We start from the raw sequence: 27,831 nt of genomic DNA on the forward strand, positions 1-27,831 counted from the left end.
ATACCAAAAAAAAAAAAAAAACTTCCGCCGCAAGTTGCAACTAAATAAAAAATAGAAAACAAAGTTGGGTGATTAAATTTGAAAACCAGATCGTTTAATCACAATATTGATTGGAACTTGGAACACTCTCAACACCTGCACCTTCTATAATAAATTAGGTTTTGAAAATAATGCTGAGGGGAAAAATAATGAAAGAAGGGGATGGATTCTATTTACTGCAAATGAATCTAAAAAAATATATAAAAGCCGGGCTGTCTGCCGTAGAGAAAATCCTGGGAACATGATTACATTAACTCTTAACGACAAGCTCTATGTTCTCCCTGTTATTTCCCTGTCCAGTTTCATTCTTTTGGCACTGGGAATGGGGGGTTGCTGCATGGTGCCAACCCGCTGCTGAAATGACGAATCATGCTGATATGCACAATTGGCCCCATGCCGACATCCCCTAGAGCTGTTGAAGTAGATGCAAGGCTTCGGGATCTTGGGTTTTGTGCTCTGTACTGGTTCTTGGTTTGCACTTAGAGTTTGAGGGCTGTGGCAATTACTGAACTGCGGAAGGGTGAGATCCTGAGCTTCTGGTCTTTCTCCCCCATGTTGTTGAATCAGGCTTTTATAGTAATTTACATCTTTGACGGGAGGTGCTTTTGCAGCAGGATTGGGGATTGGAACGACTCCAGGTGGATGTGGTCGTGGATTTAAGTTGGGTACCGCTGCATTTGTCACGGGGTACAAGTTTCCCGTTGCAGGGGCTGCTGAAAAGGGTAAATCTGATTCTGTCCCACTGATGTGGACAGGATGTGGGCATGTCAGCGGGCCTGATGGGATCATAGGTGGTGAGCTTGGCTTGGGTGTGATTTGTGGATTTGAAGGTTTTGTATAATCCGTAACCAATTTCTCAACCAGCTTTGGGTTGCTCAGTATTTTAATGAGCAACTCATGGTCAATCAGACTTCCCTGCTCGTTGCTTCGCATGATTGCAGTAAATACTGCAGAGGCAGCAGCAACCACGTCAGGTTCTACACCAGGGATGGTAACAGAAGCAGGCTTTTCATTGTCTGCAAGATTTGGAGCAACTGTTAAGTTGCTTTTAGAGGTGTATGCAGATCCAGGAACCAACAGGCCTTGTGGAAAAACTGGCTGCTGCACACTCAAAGAAGTGGCAGTTGGAATTACAGAACTGCATGATGGATCTGGTTCTTCATCTTCAATGGGCGTGATGGGAATGATAGGAGTCTGACGATCATCCTGATAATAGTTCTCTATATCTGGTGAAACAGATGGGCTGCAAGAATGGATGAAATGAAAGTAGGACTAAAAGAACAGAAAAACCACGAACAGACAAGGTTGCAAAAGGAAAGACAATATGCACCTTGGAGGAATGGCAGAAGGGCGAGGATACACTGCTTCAAGCACTCGCATCTCTCTCTGGTTTTGAACTTCAACCTCTTTGCTTTCTTCCCCGGCCACCACTTGCCAATTGTGATTCAACACAAACTGTGCAAATTAGAGAATAAAGGAGATGGTAATAAGATTGCGGTGTGTTGGATTCTAGAGTAGGAATTCAAACACTTCAATGGAGTAAAGTCTTGCTCATGAATTGCAAGGATGATGGGTTTTAATTTAAAATTGAAGACTCGGAAAGAAACATAAAACATAGGCACGCTTACTCTGGGAGGACATTTCCATTTAATAAGAGGGATCTGGGAGAATTCTTTCTTCACTTGATTAAAAGGTTGAGCACCTTCAAACCCAGGAGGAAGATGGTCATCATAGTTCATTCCACTTGAATGCAGTAGCCATGATGCCTTTGCTTGGAGGTGATCTTGAGCTCCGATTCCAACCTGTGAGGGAGAGTCCTCAGATAGGAACAACCTCACCTGTGTAACAGAAAGCATTAATTAATTTACCAATTTATGGTGATCATTTTGGCAACTGGTGCATAAGACCATCTAGCTAGCATAAATTTCAGAACTCCCAAAGGACCAAAAGACTTTGATAAAAAGATAAATTGTATTAAAAATTCCAGACTGAACCCTCAAAGACTCCATTCAACTGAATTTCTTGCATTTTCATTATATGAATAGTATGAATGTCTTTTTCTGTTGATAAATGAATAATAATTTTATTAATAATAAGAAATGAAGTGTACATTCACCCTAAGAGGAGGCTCGAGATGTTACCTCCCCTTAGAGAGTATGAATGTCTTGATGCATTATTTAGGACTTTGTTTTCAACCATTCCAAGTTTATCAAGAGATCATCTTTAATTTCCATGTATCCACAAGGATGGGCAATTAACCTAGATGTCTACAACAGCAAATTCTTGGAGACAGCAAACCATGTAAGATGCACTTGTTGTTAAATATGATAATTTACTTGATATATGTTATCGAAATTCAGTACACATCAATCAATGATCAAAGCCATATCCCAACAACTTGTATATAATGATTAATGACGGTACTAAACATTCATACAATTGATTCACAATTTGTGGCAACTTTCCTATAAAACTACAAATGTTAGCTAGGTCGACATTTTATATGTTTATTCCTAGAAAACTGCATTGATCTGAATTTGTAGGGGGGTCGCATATAAAGAATCAAACATTTACTTGCAGGATAGAAACTTCATGATCCCACTAAATTTATAATTAGAAATAGATTAATTTTGAGCAATCCATTGGAGGACATTCAATCCAATAAAGGGCTTCAATATTATAAATCAACCTCTCCTGCTTTAATTTAAACAGCATTTAACATGTTTATCTTAGCTATCTCTTGCTTTAATTTAAACAGCATTCAACATGTTTCTCTAATCTCAGGAAAAGAAATTTGAACCAATGATTATTAAATATAACCAATCTTGGTTTAAGCAAGAACCAAGTGCATTCAATTTAAATAAGCTGAAGCCATTGAAAAGAGTATCTTATGTTTTGGGGTTAACCCACTTCACTTTTCCAAGGAAAGAAAATAGAACCAAGGAAATAAATCAAACAAAACCAACTTTCAATAAGCTCAGTGAAACATCATGGTCTTAGTTCCTTCTATTATGCTCTTCAAAAAATTCCTCAAGGAAATAAGCTTATAAACAAAGACCCTCAAGTAGAATATTTTTAGTGTTTAGTATGAGCCAACAAATTGGGAAGTTCATTCCCTCTTTGTGCTTAAACTTTGGCTAGTTAGTTGATACTTCTAAAAACTTCAGTATGCTATATGATAGAACAATACAAACACATAGGATTTTAGAACTTGAGTATCTTAAAAAAATTTGAAATCCCTTTTTGCACTTGGCAAAAAAAAGGAACTAACAACATATCAAGGGAACTTACTCAGGCTATTCTCATGCCACAGTCAACAATTACATGGAGGTTCTACTTTAGCTCCATATATCCATCCCTGACAAGAAGGTCAATGATTGTTTTTTCGATGAATGGGAAGGTCAATGATAAATTTTGCAAAAGAATTATCCACTCAATAAATAAAATGAATATAACCCAAGATGGGTGGCCCTGAAAATGGATGTGTCAAAGGTCTATGATCAGATGGACAGAAAATTTCTGGAAAAAATCAATGGATGGTTAAAACTTCATTCTTGATCCTTAATGGGGAGGTGGAAGAAAAATTTTGTAACCAAGTGCTCTGAAATGAAGCCTTTGTGGTTCTATTGTTGGGATGGAATTATGACCCAGATGCTGATTAAAACTAAAGCTGAAGTAAGGATAGAGGTATCAAAAATTCAGAATTAAAAGACTGACCCCTAGCATATTATACCTGTTCTTTGCAGATTATTAATGGCACTTTGGAAGGTAAACATATATGAAGTTAAGAAACTTAAGAGATTCTTGAGGAATTCAGAGATGTTGAAACAACAGATAAACTAATAAATATCAGGAATCTTATTTAGCAAGATTATCAACCATCAAGCAACACAGAATACTAGATTGCACAATGAAGATGAGAATTGTGATATATGAAGACAAATACTTGAGTGCATAGTTATCAAGGCAACGCCTAGGCGACAAGGCGCCCTTTGAAGCTCACCTCGCCTAATCGCCAAGCAGTTTTATACTTCCTACTATAAAATACTTTTTTATTCAATCTTTTTTGAGAATATAATTATAAAATAGACATTATTAAACTAAAATAATCATTTTGTATGTTTATATACTAATTTCCTTTTATTATTTTCTTATTTATTAGGGTTTGATCAATACAAACATTGCTAAATGCTGTATTGCACCCTCAAAGACTTAAAAACCTGAACCAATAAGGAAGAACTTAAAATTTTATCTAATCAACACATTTTCCTCTTCCATATATTCTTCTTCTTCTACTACTACCAATACTTTTTATTTTCTTCTTTTCCTATAACAAATATAAGGGTTCAGCCTCTATATTTTTTGAATTTTATTTTCCTTCTTCGTTTTCTTCTCATGACTATGTTGATTTTCTATTCAAGAGCATCCCCTTGGGATTCTAGCAAGGACTACAACAGCACCCCCCTAGAAAGCCATTCAAGCTACTTTGCCCGTGCTCTCTCCCTGGATCAGGTATGACTTGCACTTAGGCAACCTAATTAAATTCTGGGAACATGTTTGGGTTGGGGATTCCCCTTTGAAAGATCAATTTCCAACTATTTTTGCTATCTCTACCCTTAAAAATGAATCAGTTTCCTCCTTCCTAGTACCTTCTAACTCACCTTCTAGATTCGGTTGGAACCTGGGGTTGAGAAGAGATATAACGGAAACAGAATTAGGTTGTATTTCAGCCTTATTATCCATCATTGAAGAGATTTTCCTAGAGCCAGGAAGACAATAGAATTTGGACACTCATTCTCGGTCTCCTATACCAGTGCCTCTTCCTTCAAAGCCCTGATACAACCTTCTTCTGTTGGACTGTCATTTCCTATTAAAGGAGTGGTGTCAACCTATACCTCCAAAGGTTGGGAGTTTCTGTTGGGAAGCCTTTCTGGAAAGAGTTAATACAGGAGATTTACTTCAAAGAAAAAGACCCAATAGTTGCTTGTTTCCTCATTGGTGTGTCCTCTGTAAATCTGATGGTGAGTCTGGATACCATTTACTAATTTCCTGTCAGTTTGCTAAAGATATTTGGGAATGGCTTACTTATTTGTTTGGGTATAGGTCGACTCCCCCTTTGAATGCAAAGCTTATTCACGTCCATGCCCAGCTGCTCAACAAAAAGGGCAAAGTTCATGTGGAGATGTGTAAGGGCTGCAGTTTGTTGGACTGTTTGGGAGGAGAGAAATCGCAGATTTTTCTAGACAAAGAGAGAAGCTTGGAAGTAATGTTGGAGGTTATTCACGTTAGGGTGATACACTGGTTAAAAACTTTGGAATTGTTTGTTGATTTCTCAATTGATGAGATGCTAAGTAATTGCAAGGAAATTGCAGAATCAACTTCAGCTAAGAAAGCTTCAAGTTCTTGTTGGACCCCTCCACCAAGCAGCTTTATCAAACTGAACTTTGATGGTAGTAGTTTGGGCAATCCAGGGTCCTCTGGAATAGGGGAGTGATAAGAGATGAAAAAGGGAATCTGTTAGCTATGTATTCTGGTCCAATTGGGGTGGGAGACTCCTTGAGGGCTGAGATATTAGGAGCTCTTAAAGGCATACAAAGGGTCAAAGACATGCACATTAAGAAATTGACCATAGAAGGTGATTCTGAAATTGTAGTGAACTGGTTAAAAGAGGACAAATCCAAGCTCTGGAACTACAGCAATGAAAAGAGGAAATTTAAGTGGTTGAGTAACGACATAGAAGTTAGTTGTACATGGGTAAAGAGAAGTGCAAACTCATTGGCAGATGGCTTAGCTAGGCAAGGGGTGAACAGAAACCCTATTTTTTGGGCTGTTTTGTAATTGTTTACGGTTTGGGTGTACATTGATGTATTAGGGAGTTAAGATTTCTTAGCTCCTTATCTATGTACTTTCTCAATCTTTAATAAAATTCACTGTTACTGATCTATATATATATATATATATATATATATATATATATGGTTATGGTACCTAGGGAACTACCCTAGGATCTATGTTTTTAACATAAAAAAATCCATCGCCTAGGCAACTAGGCGACAAGGCGCCCCCCAGTCGCCTAGCCTCGCCTTGGCGCCTTGAAAACTATGCTTGAGTGCAAGGCTACTAATTGGAAAGAAGACGTAGATTGAGAAGGTGAAGACCCAAGTTGGTTCAACAACAGAATGAGAAGGTGAAGACCAGAATTATTGTTGAAGATGGGAAGGAACAGCTGACCCAAGTGGTGGCTCAGTCCATTAGGCTCCGTTTGGGAAGAATGCAAATACAAATACGTATAGTGCATTCTGGCCCATGCAAATGCAAAGTCGGTTTACTTTTGCATTGATAAATTTACTTTCTTGCCAAACGATTTTTAGTTGGGGTAAAATACAAAAACCTCCCCTCAAGTTTCTGACAATCATAAAACCTCCCCTATAGTTTCATTTTAACAAATACCTCTCCTGAACTTTTGAGAAACTCGACAAAAACCTCTCTTCTGTCACCTTTCCAGACGGAAAACGTTAAGACTGATGCACCCGTTTTTTTTTCAAATATCCATTCTACCATTTCATAAATTATTTTATATACAAAATTATTGAAATAACCATGTTTTAACTTGACAAAAATGTTAGAATATGACCTTTAAAGAAGGTTTTTGTCAAATTAAAACATGGTTATTTCAGTAAATTTGTATGTAAAATAATTTATGAAGAGGTAGAATGGGTATTTGGAAAAAAACTGGCTCATTAGTCTAATTTTTCGTCTGGAAAGGTAATGGCAGGGAGGTTTTTGTTGAATTTCTCAAAAGTTCAGGGAGGTATTTGTTAAAATGAAACTATAGGGAAGGTTCTTATGATTGTTAGAAACTTGAGGGGAGGTTTTTGTATTTTACTCTTTTAGTTGTAATGGGTGCAAATGCAAATCCCAAGATTGAAATACACCTTTTTAACACACCTTTAAGTGCAAAATTTGCATTCAAATAATGCAAATGCAAAGTTGGTTTAGTTTTGCATTGATAAATTTACTTTCTTGCCAAACAATTTTTAGTTGTAATGGGTGCAAACACGAATCCCAAGATTGAAATATATTCAAAGATGGTAGACTAACTCTCATCAAGGCTACACTCTCAACCCTCCCTATCTACTTTCTCTCACTTTTCAAAGTACCAGTTAAGATAAGGAATAGATTAGAGAAAATCCAAAGACATTACTCTGGGAGGGAGGAGAAGATAAAGTTTGCCATTTAGTGAACTGGAAAACTGTTTGCAAGCCCAAAAAAGAAGGTGGGCTAGGCTTGGGACACATCTCAGAAAGAAATCAGACTCTCCTTGGGAAGTGGCTTTGGAGGCTCAAGATGGAACAAAACTTTGTGGGCCTCAGTCATCCGCAGCCAATATGGTATAAGCAGTTTGGGATGGGGCAACTCTCTTCCTTTACCAGCTCATTCCTCTCGAAATCCTTGGAAAGGTACTCTACAGTCATTTGCTTCTTTTTCTCCCTTTCTTAGATTGAAAACTGGAAATGGGAATACCATTAAATTCTGGACAGACCTTATGTGGGGAAATAAACCTCTCTGTGAAGCTTTCCCCTCTCTTTTTAGGTTAGTGTGTGATAAACAAGCTTTCATTTCTACAACCTTGATAAGAGGATCAGAGGGCCTCTCCTTCAATTTCAACTTCCTAGATGGTTGCGAGACTCAGAAATCCCCACAATTACTTCCTTACACTCATTGCTCTCAAAAGATTTTATCTCTCCCTCCACTGAGGACAAGCTCATCTGGTCCTTAACCCCACATGGTTCCTTTACTACCTTTTCTTTCTTTCAACATAACTGCCAACCCAACCCTCTCCATTTCCGGGCAAGGAGGTTTGGCTACCCACAGTCCCCCCTAGAATTCCCTTCATGGTTTGTGAGGCTTCTTGTGCAAAGCTGAATACCTGCGACAACCTCCAAAAGAAGTTTCAAGGCAAACTCTACATCTCTTCATCTATTTGTCTGATGTGCTATAATGATGGGGAATCTATTGGTCATCTTTTTATCAATTGCATTGTGGACAGGAGTCTTTGGCAGTTTTTTCTTGACTCTTTAGCAAGGGGCAGTCTCAGATGGACTCCCCCAAATTCTGTTATAGAGTTTTTCAACCCTTCACAAGGGCTAAAGATTAATGTGGGCAAGAGAGGAAGTTGCTTCTGGAAAGTAATTATCCATGCTGTGTCATGTGGGACATCTGGGAGGAAAGAAATAGGAGATTATTCGATGAGAACTACTCCTTGGAGACTCTTACAGATCATATCCTAGCTAATATCAACAGCTGGATGGTGAATAGTAAAGTTTTTGGGGGTATCAATCAGAGTGAACTGGAAAGGAATAGGCCAGCTCTACTGTCAACCACTCCCTTTCACCCTCAGCCTTTCTCTAAAATCACCCCAAGAAGAATGTGAGTACTTTCTGAACTTTGATGGCAGCTTCAGGAGAGCTATGGAGGGCAGTTCAGATGCGGGAATAGGAGGTTTGGTTTGTAGATCAAATGGAGAATTGACCTGGGCCTATAGTGGTCCTTCCAAGGCTGCTGATGCATCAGAAGCAGAGACTAGGATCCCTCTTGAAGGCATCAGAATTGCCAAGTCGCAACAGCTTAGTTTCATTGCAGTGGAAAGAGATTCAAGGAATGTTATAAATTAGGCTTCTGGACAGACACTTGACCCATGGACGCTCTCCCACCTGCTGTTAGAAATCAGGGAGCTCGCCTCTTGCTTGCATTGCAGTTTTAGATGGATTCCTAGAGAGTTTAATCAAGTGGCTGATAGACTTGCTAATCTGGGCTGGGAAGGGATATTTTGTATAGTGCACATACATTGCCAAATTACTAGTGGGCTTTGTCTTTTGTTTTTGTTTTGCTGACAAGGCCTTGTACATTCCTCCCTTATTTAATGAAATCAGTTACCTTTTCTCAAATATAATATATATATACATACATTTTTAACATTGATCAACTTTGCTCTAATTTTGGATGCAAAATGCCTTGAGAGTTATGAAAGTTGTCACTTTCAGTACATAAATGCATTCCTACCAAACACCAGCAAAACTGAACAAGAGTGCATATATGCACGGAACCAGCACTTGCCCTCTTTCCAAACAGAGTCTTTTTGTTTATGACATTCCCAAAAAATCAATACCCAGAAAAGTTCACAATGAGTTGGAAAAAGCCTACAGAAATTTCTGGCAGAAGCACAATAAGAAGGCAGTCAACACCATAAAATGTAAAAGATGTATAAAGAGATGGGGGGCTAGGCCTAAGGAGTTGGGAAATGAACATGACTTCAATGGAAAAATCAATGTAGAGAATAATTAAACGATAAGATCCATTATGGGTACAATTGCTGAAATACAAGCATTCCCTATAATATACATTCTTCCAAGCAAAGAAACAAGGAAGTTTGGATTTATATAGGCCTCTAGTCTGCAGCTTGAGATAAACCAAGGACAATATTTGTTAGTTGGCAGGAGATGGGGAGAAATTAATGTTAAAGTAGACCCACAGGTCCTTGCCTCAAGCAGCAGTCTTATATAATCAAATAGATAGAGAAACATATAAAGAACTTGATATGAAGGTAAAGCATCTGTTCAATCCTGACACTAAGCTCTGGATCAAAAAGATAAACCCACCCAGAGGCACCACAAGTACATAGCACACTCTAGTGAGGAATATCAACCAGAAACAACTCACAAGATCAAACCACTTGGGAACAATTTACTTCCAGCTGGATAGTGATCTAGAAAACCAAGGTCCCATTTCACTTTCAGCCGTTTTTCAGAAGATTAGTGCTTACATGAAGCATGAGTTTACAAGGAAGAAAAAGATCAACCCTGTTGGCTGTGCAATGGCACTAAGAAGAAATGGATCGCCTTCCAACTCATTGTACATTTGCACAATCAGTATATGGTTTACCCTTCAGCTTCATATTTCACCAGATCCACAGAACAATGATGTCTAGCAGTAAATATCTAACTAGATCAACTCATTACCTTTTCCTAAACAATAACAAGTGCATAAGAAAAGAGTGGTGACAATGAGACTAATTGGGACAAAAAGAACATTAAAGTGATTAGTAACAAGAACCCGGGCATCCAAATTATCATCCAACAGATTCCCTAGTCTCTGCTAGATGAAGAGGACAAAAATGAAGCTATCAAAGTCAGAAAGTAGAGACAATGTGCACAAATACAGCAAAGTGTACATACCATTCTCAATCAATGTTTTAAAATGCGAAGGCGTGACGTGAGCATTCCACTACCTAGAGGCATGAGGTGTAAGCCTCCCGAACACAAGGAGGTTTAAGCCTCCTTGAGAGGAGGGGGGTGAGAAGGAAGATGATGAAGGAGGATCTCACTTTTCTTTATTTTTAATAAAAATCTTTTATAGTAAGAAGAATGAAGATGCATAGCACTAGTTGAAAGGGAGGGTCTTGTTGAAGCGAAGGTGAGTGAGCTGAAAAACCAAATTGGGCTGCATTGAAAGGGGCACTTGTGGGGGGGGGGGGTCAGGGGGCAAAGCCCCCGGCCCACTTTCCTTCCCCTTATCTTTTCTTCCCTTCCCTTTTCTTTTTTTCTCTTCTTTTATTCTCTTTCTTTTTCTTTTTATTTCCCATTTCCTTTCCTTTTTCTCATTTTTTTGTCTTTTTATATTTAATGTGCATGAGGCATATGCCTCTTGCACTTGAGGCACATGCCTCAAAGGTATCAGCGCCTCTGGCATATGCCTCAGGGTGTTTTGGGGGCACCTCGCTTGGAGGCACGCCTACAAGCATATACCTTCCACGCCTTTTAAAACACTTCTGAATATATACAATAATATATCAACTTGTTTTATTGATGGAACAGTTCACCCTGAATCTAATGATAAACCAACAGCAAATATACTGTTTAATAATGAGCATCATTGTTTATGCAAAGTAGACAATATTATCACTTCTCCATGCACCCGGGAAGCCGAGTGTTGGGATATCTTCATGGCTCAACACTTTTCTTTTTTTTATCAATAACCACAGAATTCATTAATATAGAAAAAAGTTACAGGGAAGAGGAGCTAAAGATACTTAACTCCCCAGAAAAGAAGTACAACTGATTTAAACACTCGGACCCTTACAATTGAGCCCAAAACCCAGAATTCTAAAACTCCTTGCCTAGACAATCCATCAGCAAAGGAGTTAGCATTTCTTTTAACCCAAGTACATAGGACTTCCATATCCTTAATCAGCCACTTGAATTTTCTTTTCTCATTGCCGTAGCTCCACATCTTGGAAGTGTCTTCTTTTAGCCAATCCACAACAATCGCAGAATCTCCTTCTATAAGCAGTTTCTTGACTTGAATTTCTTTGGCCCTTTGTACCCTTTCCAACACTGCTAACACCTCAGCCCTCAAGGAGTCTCCCACTCCAATTGGACATGAGAACATAGCTATTACATTACCTCTCTCATCCCTTAGGACCCCCCCAATACCCGAAGGCCCTGGATTCCCCATGCTACTGCCATCAAAATTTAGTTTGATAAAACCAGGAGGTGGAGGGTTCCACATGAGATACAAAGTCTTCTTCCTTGTAACTGAGCTAGCAACTTCTTTCCACTTTCTTAGCAATTTCATGGCTCAACACTTAAGACGACATATTTAGGATATCATTGATGCAGGTCAATTAGACAATCAATAGGTTTCAGCAGATTGTACTTGAAACAGTATTTCCAGTTCTTATAATTTAGTTTTAATCCTAGAACTAGAAATAGCAAAAGATTGTTCATTCAGCCACCTGCAGATCAAATTCCCAATAATGTCATTTTGTATGCATTCCCCAACTCATGTTGTATCCTTTGCATGGCTAGTGGTGAGACCCTTCCTCATTTACTAATACCTTGCTCTTTTGTATCTTGCATTTGGAAATACTTCTCTTCACTCTTTGGTCGCAGATGGGCTCCCCCGAAAGATGTGGTTAGCTTGTTCACCTCCATCTTCTTGAGGCAACAGAAAAAAAAGGGGGGAGATGATGTTTGTGGAGGCCCGGAGGGTAACAAGAGCAGCTGTGGTATGGAACATCTGGGAAGAAAGAAATCAAAGCATTTTCAATGAGAAGAGTAAATCTATGGAGGAAGTGATTGAAACCATAAAAGTCAGATCTGCACATTGGGTAACATGGAAGGAAGTTGCACAATTGAATACACATAAAGAAATTATCAAAGTGGATTGGAAACCTCCAAAGCCAAATAAATTGAAGCTGAACTTTTTTTTTTTTGATAAATAAATTGAAGCTGAACTTTGATGGTAGCGCTTTTGGAAACCAGGGGAGGACAGTATAGGGGGAGTTTTTAGAAATCATCATGGAAAAGTTGTGGCTTTATTCCCAGGACCAATTGGTTATAGAAACTCAGTTCAGGTAGAAATTATGGCACTTTACAAGGCTTGAAGTTTACTATTAAAAGCTAGAGAGTTGGAAGTAGAAGGGAACTCGCTCTTGGTCATCTCTTGGGCTAAGCAAATAAACTAAGCACCCTGGAAATATAAATTTTCATTCAGGGAGTTGATAGGTCTACTTTATTTTGGGCAAAGCTGTAGCTAATTATAGCAAAACAAAGAGATGATGGTCCTTCTAATTTGGGGTAAATTGTATGATGATGTACTCTGGACTACAGAGTACCTAAAACACTTGTAATCTGCTTTCAGTTTAATAAATAAAGTTACTTTGCTGATAAAAAAATGCATTCCCCAACTCAGATTTTGAGTGTTCTGTCTGTTGTAAGGGGGTGATATTTTCTGGTTGTGTTTTAATAGAAATTTGCTTCTAAATAGTCTTTGTTTTCTCAGTAGACAGTGTAAGAAAGTTAGGACAGGAGAGAAAAGAAAGACTTGGAGTCAAAAAGTTGGGTTGGTGGTGCCAGCACTTCTATTTATATTAGGGTATCCCAACAAATAAGTTAAAAAGGTGTACAAGGACAAAAAAAAACCCATGTGGCTCTAAGTACAAGTACTAACGCTCCCCCTCAAGTTCAGACATAGATATCAATCATACCCAGTTTGTCACACAAGTCATTGTGCCACAGGTGGTGTAGGCCCCTTATGAAGATATCTACAATTTGCTCTTCAAAACTAACAATAAGGAGGGCATACTTAGCCGCTCATGATTTTCTCCCTAATAAAGTGTTTGTCCACTTCGAAGTATTTGGTCCTATCATGAAGAACCGGATTGGAAATAATATTGATAGCTGCCTTGTTGTCACAATACAATGACATAGGACTATCAACAGCAAATCTCACATTTTAACAAATTTTTTATCCACAAAATTTCAGCAACATAGGACATAACTCTGTATTTTACTTCCACGCCGAACCTAGCCACCACACTTTGTTCCTTACTCCTCCATGTGACAAGATTTCCTCCCATGAAAGTGGGATATCCACTAGTAGGTTTCCTATCATCTATAGAACCAGGCCAATCAGCATTTGTATACACCACCTTTAAATGCCCATACTTTTGGAATAACAAACCAGCCTCTGAATACTTCTTGAGATACTTGAGAATCCTTCCAACAGCCTCCATGTGGGTAGCCTTAGGGGCATGCATGAACTAAAAGGACATCCACGACATATGCAATGTTAGGCCTAGTCATAGACAAATACAAAATCCTCCCCACAAATCCCTGGAACTATTTCACATCATTTATCGTTTCACCGTCACAATCACCCAACTTGTGATTAAAATCAATAGGAGAATCAACTGGCTTTACTCCTAGTTAACATGTGCCCTGTAAAAGGTCTAGGATGTATTTCCTTTGAGAAATGAAAATCCTCTTTTTTGAGTTGGCAACTTCAATTCCAAGAAAATACCTCAAGGAACCCAGATCTTTTACCTCAAATTGGTGGTTAAAAACTTCTTCAACTTTAGAATCTTACTTGTCCAATCTCCAATGACCAATGTTTTAAAAGTGCAAGGGCACAAAAAAGGCACAAGGGTTAATTTGTGCCTGAGGAGCAAAACGCAAGGCGAGGCAAACACCTTTTTGAAGCAAGGTGCAAAAAATTAAAAAAATCAAAAAAGAATCAAAAAAATGTCAAAAAAACCAAAAAATATTAAACATAATATTAATAAAAAATATAAACTTTAAATTTTAAAATAAATGTTTTAAAAAACCTATTATCTAAAATTAAAATACATAAACATAACATGTAAAGCATATTCAAATGTGAATTTAAAAATAAAATCAAACATATAAAACATTTTCAAGCATGTAAAACCCACAATCTCTTTGTTTCTCCTCAATTACATTACTTAAAGTAGCTAATGTGATGTAAAACATATTACATTCCTGATCCTACGAGCCACCTTTGTGCCATGCCCTTGGGCTGAAGCGCAAGGCGCATCAAGCGCACCAGGCGTGCACCTTTTGAAAGGGCTGGCGTGCGCCTTTTGAAAGGGCTGCACCTAGGACCTAGGCGAGACACCTACCCTAAAATGTGCCTCGCCTGTGCGCCTAGGAGTGCCTTTTAAATCACTGCCAATGACTACTATGTCCTCAACATACACTATTGCTGCTGCAATTATACCTTCCCCCTCTTTACAAACAGCGTATGGTCAGACTGACACTACTTAAAACCAACCTATTGCATAGCTAAATGAAACCTGTTGAACCAAGCCCTCAATGATTGTATTAGGCTATATAAGGATTTCTTCAATTTGCACACTTTTTGCTCACTGCCTTTAGCATAGAAACCAAGAGATTGAACCATATATACATCTTCTTCTAGATCACCATTCAAAAGGCATTCTTAATATCTAAGAACCTTAATAGATTGATACATAGGGTTCAGCCCCAAAAGAAAGGCACTCATTGTTGAGAAATCAAAGACTTGTAGGCCTTAACATCCACATCATATTTCCAATTCATACTCTGATAGTGATTCAATTCTTTCCAAATTGAGGTCAAATTTGAGTAGTATACGGAGAGACTCCTCTCCCCCTGCTTGCAGGTTGAAGAAGTAGCTTGCAATTGATAAATCTTTGCATAATGTCATTGTTCTGAATAGGTAGATTTAGCTTGTTCCCAAATGTCATAAGCAGTTTCTGCCCACATGAAGGTCTTCCTCACCTGTGGTAGCATGGACAGTAACAGCCACAACATCACCATGCTGTTTTCTCAATCCCACTTATCATGGTCTATACTCCTTAACTTCGGTTCTTTAATCTTACCATTAACCCATCTTTCCCCCTGTAGTTATGTAGAGTTTAATTCCCTTTGACCATTCTAGGTAATTGAGTCCATCAAAGGGAATTACAGCCATAGGAAAGTTCATATCAAATCCCCCACTCACTCCACCATCACTAGAGGACACACCAGAGACAACTGAGTCCTTGGAAGACATGCTAGGAAAAGTCTAATTGCACTATTAAATCACAAAGAACAGCAGAAAAAGAAAGAAACTATCACCAATGCCACAAGAACACTTGACTTCGCACAAAGCAGCACTATAGAATCATTCCCCTCTGTTCACACCAAAAAAAACACCACCACACTACTGAAAAATTCCAGAAGTAAAAAACAGTCTATTCCTGGTCTGGACAGCCCCTATGAAGATCACTTCATCCTATTTCAAGCCACACAAGTACTGCAATCACCAAAACAATGTAGACAATTGTTGTTACAGCAGGTACAGGTCATCCAGACGAACACAACCCACCTACCCTGGGTACAAAAAGAATCACACAACCCACATGGAACTGAAAAAACACCTTCGTAGCATCTATTCACCCCCCCTATAGGTGATTTCTTGGCACACGACCAAGAAATAAGAAAAAAAAAAAACAGCACAGGAACCACTTACAGGTTAGCTGATGCACTTCCCTCTAGGTTTGATCCAAAAAGAAAATAAGTCTAAAGGAAAAAACTTGATCACACTGTCTTTAATCCCAAAACCAATGCTCTGATACCATGTTTTTTTAGTATAAAGTGTTAGAAAGTCAGAGAGAAGAGAGAAGAAAGATTTGGAGTCAAAAAGCTGGGCTGGCAGCGCCAGCATTTCTATTTATATTAGGGCATCCCAACAGATAAGTTAAAAAGGTGTACAAAGACAAAAAAACAAGTCTCTGAGGCTCTAAGTACAAGTACTGTTAACAGTCTCCATTCATCAACTTAAGTTTTTCATTGCAAAATGCTACTGGACAGCATTGTACTATGTTATTATTTTTCTGTTCCAAGTTTTATCATGAAACACTATAATATCATTTAATACATTGACAGACGTGTAGCAGTTTGATACACATAGAACAATAAGGTGACTCACTAAATCTCAGTTTCAGAATTCAGATGAACTGATAGGACGGTAATTAGCCAAGACAATAACCCCACAAGGGATCATTTGAAGGATATTCTAGCTATATTGGAAGGGGTGGGTGGGATATGGACCTAACCTCTGGCATTTTTTAAAAAAGTAGTCATTATCATACTTGAACCCAAGTTCTCATGCTTGTCAGCCTTAGATTTTACCATTGCACCAAGAAATTACCCCTATTTTCTGAAGAGTATACATCATATCCAAAATAAACATCCCAAAAACAGATATGCAACAACCAGTTTTTTTTCTCTAATCAATATGTCATGAATGAATTACAGGAAATCAAACTCTATGGAATGCAAAAGAGAGAAAATAGCATGAAAGTGGAGCTTCTATGACCATAATCATAGTAATTACTAGGGTATCTTAAAACAAATTTCACCACAAATTAACCATGCATCATTAAGTGCAATAAAGTATAACAACAAGCCTAAGTGCAGTAAAGCATATCAACAAGCCTAAGAGCTCAACCAGACATGTTTTAGGAACTACAGAAAATCAGATCAACTAATTGGATGTAAAGCAAGCAACTCCTAGAATCAGCTATTCAGACAGGCTACAAAGTCAATCAAAAAACCATAAATCTTAAAATTAAGCATGAAGTACAAATCTCAAAACTGCTGAGTGACAAGAAAATCTGGAGTGACCAATAGGCATAATAAAAGAACATTGTCCTAAGAAATACTAAGCATTCAATCTTGATGAAAATGCAAAAAGTAATGAGAAGTTACTTCCACATGAACAAGTAAACAATGTCTAAGGAAGCAGCTCCAAAAAGGATTAACTAAGACATAAATGCAGATCCTCCAATCTGCTTTCAAGTGGTCTTTATTATCCGGCCGGGGGTGTAATTGTGACATTAGACTAATCTGGGCCTATTTATGCATTGACAGTGTGAATGAGCTCGAGACTGTTCAATTGGGACACACTGTGTAAGTGCCCTTGCAATGGAGGAAAATATAAATTGGCTCCACCAACTACCTATACCTCTGTGCATGGATTCATGAAATGGTAAGTATTTCAATCAAGTGCCCATTACAGAACTCCATGGATCAAATTTAGGACCACTGCACTCCGTATGTTTTTATTTTCCAGTTTACATTCATTATAGATAGTTTAGAAGAGCATCTACCACAAGTTAATAATATCGTGTTTATATACACGTCACCAGATAAATGTTGGTACATTTTAGAAAAGCATTTCATCATCCTATTATTAAAAGAGCATTTCCTTAAATTAGTTAATTTGTGCACTTGCTTGTGATTCCTGGTTCACCTAGGATTAATAGAACACTCATGCAATACTGTGAAATTCATAACCATCCCCACCCCCCACCACAGAAAAAATAAAAAACTTTTCCATTATTATTAGCCTCAGATACTTGTTTTAAACACATCTGAACATCTGCGTGCCGATGTTCTGCCAGCTCCATACATGATGTGCAAGAAAATTTAAATATACAAGCATGTATATGCTTCAGCAACATTAATTTTCACCAATGCTTTTACAATTAGCATGTTACACCTTGGTCAAGGTTCAGGAAAATGTCCTGAGGCTCAACCTAGAGACTTTTAGCTGAAAGTATAATGCACATATTCACATCTTAAGATGTCCAATTCTAAGGGCATACTCATAGATTTTTTAATAAGGTTCTCATTACAAGACTGAGTAAAAGATCAATGGTGAGTTTCAATTGTTAGTGAATGCAAGTTATTTAGATTACACTTCCTTTATTCCATGTGACATATTTAGGCTTTTTGAAACAATGTTCAAGTTTCATTATAAATTAAGAGTTTTATCATATGCAATAAAGTGTTTCCAAGAATGCAACTGTTTGTTGGAATCGAAATATCTCTTGAATATGTAAATAAACAAAAAAAAAGTGCATGGCTGTATGCCTCTTTGTTGCAACTGTCATAGATTCTGTCTGTATGCTTGTTTTTGGAGCAAAGTCTGTCATCGTTAATTAATAGAAACTTTACCATCTTTCAAAAAAATGTAAATAAACAAAAAAAAACAATCTTAAATGAAGCACCGCCATGCATCTTAAATTTAGGCAATGTTTGGACAGACTCTGCATATGTATTTTTAAAATCCAAAAGTAAAATTTTTGCCTTTTTTGGTAATAAAATAAAATTTATTAAAAGGAAAAGAAATTGATACGCAGAAGGTGACCAAAGGTCACCAAAAAGAAAAGGAAAAGAAAAATCTCTAGACCCCACCTAATCCTTCCTGGCAAAAAACAATCAACCCGGAAAAGATTTGAAATGTGTATTTTACTTTATAATTTATAGTAATATAAATGATTTTGGGCTTGTAATTTGTAATTTATACTATATAAATGATTTGACAAATTGTATTGTCATAGCATGTTTTTCAAAACACTAGTATGATAAAGGCATTAGTTCAATGTAGATGTTTTGTTACTTTCAGGTCATGCATCACCCTTAAAACAATGAGAAGAGCTATCATACAGCATCTAACTAACAAATGACATTGACAATAGTAAAAGATGCCACATGTCATTCTCTAAATATGCCATGTGTGATCTAATGCATAAGATATCCATGTCTTACCCTTAAAAGAACTAAAAAAGATGTCATGTGGTATCTAACTAACAAATGATATAAATATAATGAAGGATGACATGTGGCACTATTTGAGTATGCCATGTGGCATCTTCTTGAAAATGGCATTTTCTGGGTATGCCATGTCGCACTCTCTATGTTTGCCATGTGGCATTAACAAATGCAAGAAATATCTGCATTCCCTGCATCTTACCAATAATAGCAGAAGATGGTATGTTGCATTTTATTGACTGATGACACCAATAGTAATAGAAGATTACATGGAATTCTCTAAGTATATCACAGGGTACTAATTTATGCATGAAACATCCGTGTGCATTGTGCACCATTAAAACAATAAAGAACATTCACGCCTTCCCACCTTAAGGGTAAAGCACAAAAGCTAAGAAATCTGGCTTCATGCTTTTATACTTTTAGTACTTTTGCCTTTGAAGCTTTAAGTTTAAACCTTTGAAAACAGCATCATCTAAATACCAAAATGCACCTTATATCCTTTTTTACTGGTATACTTTATACCCATTTTTGCTTCCAGAATCACAAAGGTACCATACAAAAGCCTATCCAAAAAGCACCTTATCTGCTTATATGGTAATTGTTTCGTTTATACTTTTATTCAGATATGCAAATATAATCTGTTTTGTATACATCTTTGTACTTGTTCTCATTTTAATTCATTATTCTTTGAGAGAAGAATGAAATCAAAAGAGGGTTACACCTCAAGCATCTTAAAGTCATGGCACCTTGCCTCATGCCCTTGATTTTTAATACATTAATTCGCATAGGTTCAATGGTTCCATGGATTGTATCATTCAAAAAACCATACTATCCTCCAAGACATTGCATGCAATAACCTCGAATATGGATGTTTCAAAAAGGCATGGCCAATAAGAGAATACAAGGGCAAATGAGTTAATTAACTGATGCTGTATTCCTGATTCATGTTTTCAGCATCCCATAGAGAAGTGATTGGTGGGTTCCTCATCTTGGTCACATTCCTGGGAGAAATATCTGATAAGGCTCCACACAGGGTCAACGATTTTTTACTTACCTACCCAGACTCCTGAGTCCAGTGTCCCTCTGATCTGTTCTGTCTCCTTTCTCCAAAGGAACCCCCCCCCCCCCAACCCATTGTAAAATAAACCACCAATTCTCATATTCAAGGATTGAGAGATCTGACATCTGATATAAAAGGGTTCATCCATTCATTCTTCACATCAATTTCATAATCATACTTTCAGGATAACTATTAAAAAATTGAACACGCACATTTAAGACCATTTAACTGATCAAGTACTAGATTTTCCAACATTTTACTGATCAAGGTGATCTGTAAATGATTTTTTCAATATGTTGTAATATCCAACTTAAGTTTGTACAACAGAAATAATGACTTTAGATTGCTTCAAATTGTGCCATGATATTTCCTAAATATTTGACAAGCATTAAACTGGCCAATTATCTTTTAAAAATATAATCAAATTTACAGTTTGTTTACTTACAAAATTCAATAATTAAACACCTTTATTAGCCTCAATATTTTAGCTTAGGCTTCCAGTCTTTGTTCTTGTCAACTTAGAAAAAGCATGGCTAAATTTCCTGATTAGCCATAGATTTATAGCATATATGCATATTCAATATTTTCAGCCAAAAGCTCCCTTTACTCCTTGTTTTCTTTTTTTTTTTTTTTTTGATAAATGTACTCCTTGTTTACTTACAAAAGTAATGATTAAACATCTTCATAAAACTCTGCTATTACACTCCAAAACCTCAACATTTGTTGGCCTAGTCTCCCCATTGGTGTTGTCAAGGCTTAAGATGATTAACTTTGATTAGCATGTCAGATCCCCGAAACTATTCCCCATCGCATCCTTCTACTCTTCGACTGTTTTTCTTCTCAAGATAATTGAAACACAAAAAAAATGTTGGATATGAAGGACTGAGTATAAAAATCCTTTTTTTTGCCCTTTTCATTCTCTCTTTTCCCCCTTTATTTTGGCTAGTAACCCTACTATTATGTTCTTCATTTGGAATGCTAAGAGTGAGAATCCAGCTTTAACGTTGAGGAAGTAATTTGGAAAACCCACTTAGACAACGTAACAAAGAAAACTGGCTGCCAATTTGGGGGAAGAGGGTGATGACTGATGACTCATGAGTAAGTACAGCGGTTAAAAGAAAAATGAAGATCAAAAAGAGAATAACAAAGGATTTTGTTAAAAGGAGCTAGGTTTCCACGGGCAGTATCAAATCTAAAATTTTTGTCTGAAAAGATTCAAAAACTATATGAGAACCGCAGAGAGATAAGATTAGAACGGGAAATAGAAGAAAAAAAATAGATTAAGGAAAGGTAGATATTAAAGAGCACCAGGAACGGATTGCTTAGACTTTAGACTAAAATCCACAGAATTTCGTATTTGGATATTTTATCATTTTATTGGTAAAAAAGAAAATATTTTTTTTCACGGAACGCCTAGGAATATAAATTAAATTCTTTTTGCAACAATGAGAACTGAATCGAACAAAGTCAAAGTAGAATGAATCCAAAAACTAAAACACATTAAAGTGTCTCTCCTTGTTGGCGAAATAAACATTTTTGATGAAGATAACGCAATTTTACCTGACAAAGGTTTACATCAGGAGCCCAAGATACCCTTTTTGATTTCTGCGATCCCCGCATATTAATAGACACAAAATCGCGCACCTCTTCCCGCTTCGATTTGTCAACAAATTACAGTAATCAAAGACGGTATTTTAAGAACGATACGATCGACGAGATTCAAAACCCTAACCTACTAGTCCGGTTCAAACTGTTAACAATTTAAAGTGAATAATAACCTTACTTCCTTCACTGGTTCCGATCTTTCCTAAGGAGATGAAGTGAATGTGGGGAGGGATAAAGATTTGGAACACCAATGAAAGTAAGGTAGACAACAAACCCTAGATGCGTCTGGTTTTCGCTTTCATCTTTTGTTTTTCTTCTTTTTCAATATTTTAATTATTTTAATTATTTTAATGTTTTAATTGTTTTAATTGTTTTAATTATATTCATTTATCAATTTCGATAATTCGATTCCATACTGTGATCTGTGGGTTCGACTATGATGCCGAAACCTAAAAAACTTAAAACCAATCAAAGGCATGCTTATAACCAATCAACCGCCATCATTTCATGTAGGTTGTCATCAAAATGCAGGTTGGAGTTTGAGTTTCGATTCCATGATTCCATCCTGAAAGCTATGCTGAATCAGCCCGAACCAACCAAAAAGAGTTAAATTGGGTTAGGTTTAAGTTTGGGTTATAGTAGTTAGTAGGGTTGAAAAATACGAATGCACTTCGGTAAGGATAAAGGCAAACTTAACTCGGATACAAAGGCAGTCCATGCTTATATGGGATATTGATAACTATATTAATAATTTTAATAATTTGTTATAAAAATAATTTAACAAGTTAGATTAACTATATTAATAATTTTTAACAAAAACAATAAATTGCTGCTAATTATTTTTTATATTATTTGTTAGTATTTTATTTTATTAATCATTAAATGTTATAATTAAATTAATCTATAGATTAACTTTTTTAGTCATAATTAAATTAATCTAAGTCCAAGTTCAAGGTTTATGACTATGAAACAAATCATCGTCCCTATCTCCCTCTTCAGTCTAATTGGGTATTATTATCAATCCCCACCCTTACCAAGGCAAATATCCATCATCATCCCCATCAGGACAAGGAAGCTGAGTACCCACCCAATAGGATGGGGAACATTGCCATCCTATTCACATTCTAATCTTATTAATTGGTTAATTGTCATAGAACTGTATTTTTATCTTAATAAATAAAATTAGATTTTAGCAAATTTTTAACTAACAACTATTAAAAATTAAGAAATTAATAAAAATTAGTTGTTAATAAAATAATAATAAAAAGAAAAATTATTAAAATAACAAAATAAACCACTTGCATTTCATATAAAAACTATAAAATTTAATTAAAATATTAAAACTAATAATGACTTAATTATAAATGTCTTAAGACTCCTACTTAGGGATGATCATTTATTACTTAGCCTAAAATCCCGGCTAAACCAACAAATTTTTGGGCTCAAGCAACTATTTTCTTTTGAGCTAAGTCTAGCTCCGATCTATACCCACCCCACATGATGTAGACAATAAGATTGTAAATGGTTTGGATTCAAATCAAAACCAAATTGCATCTTCATGTACATTTAATTATGAAATCTAACCGCCAAAAGTCAATGTGTCGAAGAATGCGAGAAGCCCAAAATGGGTGATTTTTGGGAAGCTCCAAATGGAGCTTTTGCATTTTTTTTCTATTTGTATTTGCACAAAAAGACGCACCTTAACCAAATGGGCTTCAGGCTACTCAAATCTTAATGCAAAAGCTCAATGTGTCTTTTGACTGTTAGAGCTACCAAAAGATCTTCCCAAAAAGACTTGCCAAATGGCCCCTATGTTGGGTTTTGGATCATATTCGCATTTAATCTACAACTATCTTATTGTGTTTAAAATGACAAAAAAAAAGTTTTGAAAAACCAATTATTTTAAAAGTATATATGTATAATAAATGTATATAAATATAAAATATTAAAGTTATCAATTATAAACATTATATAGTTATACATAATATATATGTATACATAATTATTGGAGTCCGGTTGTTGTTGTTTGGTTCATTTGGAGTTGAAATTCGAATCAATTAACAATTTAATTATTAATATTAATATTTTTATTTTATTATTTATTTATTACTTAGTAGTAATATTATTATAACTAAAATTATTTTTTCTATCCCAAAATACATTGTATTAATATTTTATTTATATATTATTATTGTTAAATTTAATAATTAATATTTTGTTTGCTATTATTATTTTAGTAACCTTTTATTATAATACTATTATTTTATTATTATCTTATTACTAATTTAATAATATTTTATTACTTTATTAATATTAGGGTTTTGGGGGTTCTGTATCATGAGTTCTTTATATATAAAATATCTCTTAATTGTCTCTCTTTTGTAATATAATCTCTCTGTCTTTAATAATATAATATATTATATTGGTAATAGCATGTTACTTTAAATATTAATGATATATAGCTTTGTTAGTGACAATTATTATTATTTTATATTTTTTAAAACAAAAGGAAATAAGAAGAAAACAAAAAAGAATAAAATAGATAAATATCTATGCTTATTTTTATAAATACAAATGTAATTATTAGTTTATATTTTTAATAAATGGTTATTTTATTACTTTTTTATTATTAATTTTAATTATCCTATTAATATTAATTATACTAATTTTTATAAATAGTCATCCCTAAGTACAAATTAATTCTAATTTTATTAATTTCTTAACTTTTAATAGTTGCTAAATAAAAAAACTTGCTAAATTTTAATATTTGTATTAACTTTTGTAAATATTATTAGTTATTTCAATATATATAATTTATTTTTATTAATATGACTATTACTATTATTATTATTATTATTATTATTATTATTATTATTATTATTATTATTATTATCATTGTATGTCATGTATCACACCTTACGGCTAACCGCTTTTAGAAACAGGTCAACATAGACCCGTTTAACTTTATATCATTTTAGTGGATCTTCTACTTTATATAAGTCTCTTGTGTAGTTTGGGCACTATGCACAATAAATGTCTCAACTCATAAAAATTATTAATTTTAACAATATTAATATGACTATTACTATTATTATTGTTATTATTATTATTATTATTATTATTATTATTATTATTATTATTATTATTATTATTATTATCATCATCATCATCATTGTATGTCATGTATCATACCTTACGGCTAACCGCTTTTAGAAATAGGTCAACATAGACCCGTTTAACTTTATATCATTTTAGTGGATCTTCTACTTTATATAAGTCTCTTGTGTAGTTTGGGCACTATGCACAATAAATGTCTCAACTCATAAAAATTATTAATTTTAACAATATTATTAATTAATTAATTAAAAATATATTAATACAAAGTTATCTAATAAAATAAAAAAGAACACAAGTTCTATTTGCAATATATCAAACCCATATTTAAATTATAATATTATTAAGACTATCAATTAATAAATTTCTGTATTTAAATTTCTTATTTTTATCAATGTTTATTAAGTTTGATTTTAAGTGGAATTGAAATGTTTTTAATTTTATTAGTTGAATTTTATTTAAATTTCCTATTACTAAGTTTGACTTTTACAGTGTTTTCAATTTTTAACAAGTTTTGTTAATATATATTAGTTTTTAGTGAAGTTTAGTGAATGATATTTTTCATTTTTGTTGTTTTACATTTGATTATTTCACCTCAAACTATTTATATTATTTGACTTATTAATATTTTGCTTTATCATATTGTATTTCTCTTTCTCTTTATCTCTTAAAAATCTTTTTTATATATAATAATAACATGCATTAAATAAGGGGGCTTTTTATAGTTCAGTCCACCCCTAGGGTGGAGTTAAGATTTCTAGGGGTGGACTTAATCCTACCCATGGATTGATGCCAAATTCATGCGTATGATGTAGTTCATAGGGGGGCTACTAGTAGATTAGGAAGGGGCTGCAATTTCAGATTTCTGAGATGGATTACAATCCACTTATCCCTAAAATAAGAGGCCTTAGAAAATCCCAAGGTATCTCTCTAATAGTGTGCAACTTTATTAGTCTAATCAAAATAGGTAATGATTACCTTTTTATATTTTTAAAACAAAAGAAAATGGGAAAATACAAAAAATGGAGAAAATAGATTAATAGCTTCTCTCAAATGAGAGACTTGCTGACATGGATTGTCCAATTTTATTATATATAGAAATATTAGCGAGGACCCGTGTGATGCATGGGAAAACCCAATTTCTAACTTGCTGGTAAAAAGGATCAAAAGGATATAGTAAATTCCATCCATATGCATAATCAATTATTAATTTTCAAGAATCATATATTGGTTGAATAATCAATAAATTTTCCATAATTTCGCAAAATTAAACTAAAATATATTTTATATTCAAATAAAATTAATCAATAATTATCTGAAATCGTAATTATAATTTTTAGAAATGTAATAATTACCAACAATCAATTACTAAAATTTTTAGAAAATATTGATAATAATTTATTAATAAATACTAATAGTAATTTATTAATAAATTAATTATTTGTAGTTATTTTCAGATATTACTATTATTTTTGTTATAAATTTAAATAACTATTCATGATTAATTATTTATTATTTATAATAGTAATGCTTTAATTATACTATATTAATTAATGCCTTGCTAATAATTGTATTAATTATACATTACAATGATTGAAAATTACTATCATTATACTTATCTTATATCTACAATATACTTAAAGCATTTAGGGGGTGTACGGTCACCCCCCAAATGCTCGACACGTGTAGATCTGGCTGACAGCTAAGAGGTTTCCAAATGCATGTAGAATCACGCATGAGCCTTTTCTTCTGGAGGCTCCAAAGGCTACCGTCAACTTGGAGCAGGAGGTTGTTTCCATTGACATTATCTATTATATACTTAAAGCATTTGGGGGGTGTACAGTCGCCCCCGAAATGTTCAATACATGTAGATCTGGCAAGCAGCTAAGCGGTTTTCAAATGCATGTAGAATCACGCATGAGCCTTTTCTTCTAGAGGCTCCAAAGGCTATCGTCGACTTGGAGTAGGAGGTTGTTTCCATTGACATTATCTATTATCTACTATATACTTAAAGCATTTGGGGGTGTATGGTTGCCCCCAAATGCTCGACACATGTAGATCTGGCAAGCAACTAAGAGGTTTCCAAATGCGTGTAGAATCATGCATGAGCCTTTTCTTTTGGAGGATTCAAAGGCTACTATCGATTTGGAGCAGGAGGTTGTTTCCATTGACATGACATCCATCACCTCAAAGTAGGCATCAGAAAATCCAATGATCTTCTTGTTCACTATCAAATCTATAGGGTAAGGAACACAGAATCCCTCCCCTACTACAGTAAGAGGAGGAGGAGCAGGAATCCCATATACGCAGTGATGAGTTGCCATTAACCAACTTAACAAAAGTTCCTTCCGACACTCTCTCTTTCCTCTTTCTCTTTTGGCAGTTGTGTGTAGATCTGGCAAGCAATGCCCTGTGCCACTAAGCCTGTGTGTATGTAATGTCTCACACTCTTTCTCTGTCTTCCTCCTTTCTCCTCTCTGCGTTATGGCAGTCTATCAGGCACAACCTATAGTGTAATGTCTTGCACTCTCTCTCTGTTTCCTTCTTTAACGCTCTATCTTTTCTTATACGTTATGATAGACACAACACAACCCTTCCTTCTTTCCCCCTTTTTCAGTCTCTCAGTTTTTTCCTTCTGGCGCTCTCTCTTTCTGCTTTTCATTTTCTGTCTCCTCCCTCCCTCTTTCTTTATTGACGGATCCAGCCTACACTATTGGCGCTTGGGAATGTTTAATGGTTACGATGGGAGTAAAGGTTATTAGTTCTTTCAGTTTCTTCCTTCCGATGCTCTCTCTTTCCCCTTTCCATTTTCTATCTCTTCCCTCCCTCTTTCTCTTCCAGCAGTTTCCGGCCTACACTATTGCATGTAACCTCATGTTTCTTCTTCCTTAATAATTTTCCATCTTAGTTGTTTTTTTTTTTAAGTTTTTTTTCTACTAACGGCAAACATTACCGCTCGGACCACTGGGATCTTCGCCCAAAATGACTTCATCTTGGGGCAAACATCGCTGCCCGAACCGCCGTGGATTCGACCATAATCTACCTTATTCTTGAAGAACCTTAGGA

General features: G+C 35.3%; 1 protein-coding gene across 1 annotated transcript; it reads right to left on the reverse strand.

Moving 5' to 3' along the window:
• Positions 1 to 110: 110 nt before the first annotated feature.
• Positions 111 to 21,958, reverse strand: LOC148849044 (zinc finger CCCH domain-containing protein 6-like). The gene is made up of 4 exons (XM_088951606.1): positions 21,607 to 21,958; positions 1,668 to 1,877; positions 1,370 to 1,494; positions 111 to 1,282 (listed from the first exon to the last, which is right to left on the reverse strand). The coding sequence occupies exons 1-4, from the start codon at positions 21,664 to 21,666 to the stop codon at positions 310 to 312; spliced, it is 1,368 nt and encodes a 455-aa protein (XP_088807732.1). The 5' UTR covers positions 21,667 to 21,958; the 3' UTR covers positions 111 to 309.
• Positions 21,959 to 27,831: the final 5,873 nt, after the last annotated feature.

Source organism: Nelumbo lutea, chromosome 6 (assembly GCF_056320005.1).
Source record: "Nelumbo lutea isolate HS-2025 chromosome 6, American lotus-T2T, whole genome shotgun sequence".
Lineage (NCBI taxonomy): Eukaryota > Viridiplantae > Streptophyta > Magnoliopsida > Proteales > Nelumbonaceae > Nelumbo > Nelumbo lutea.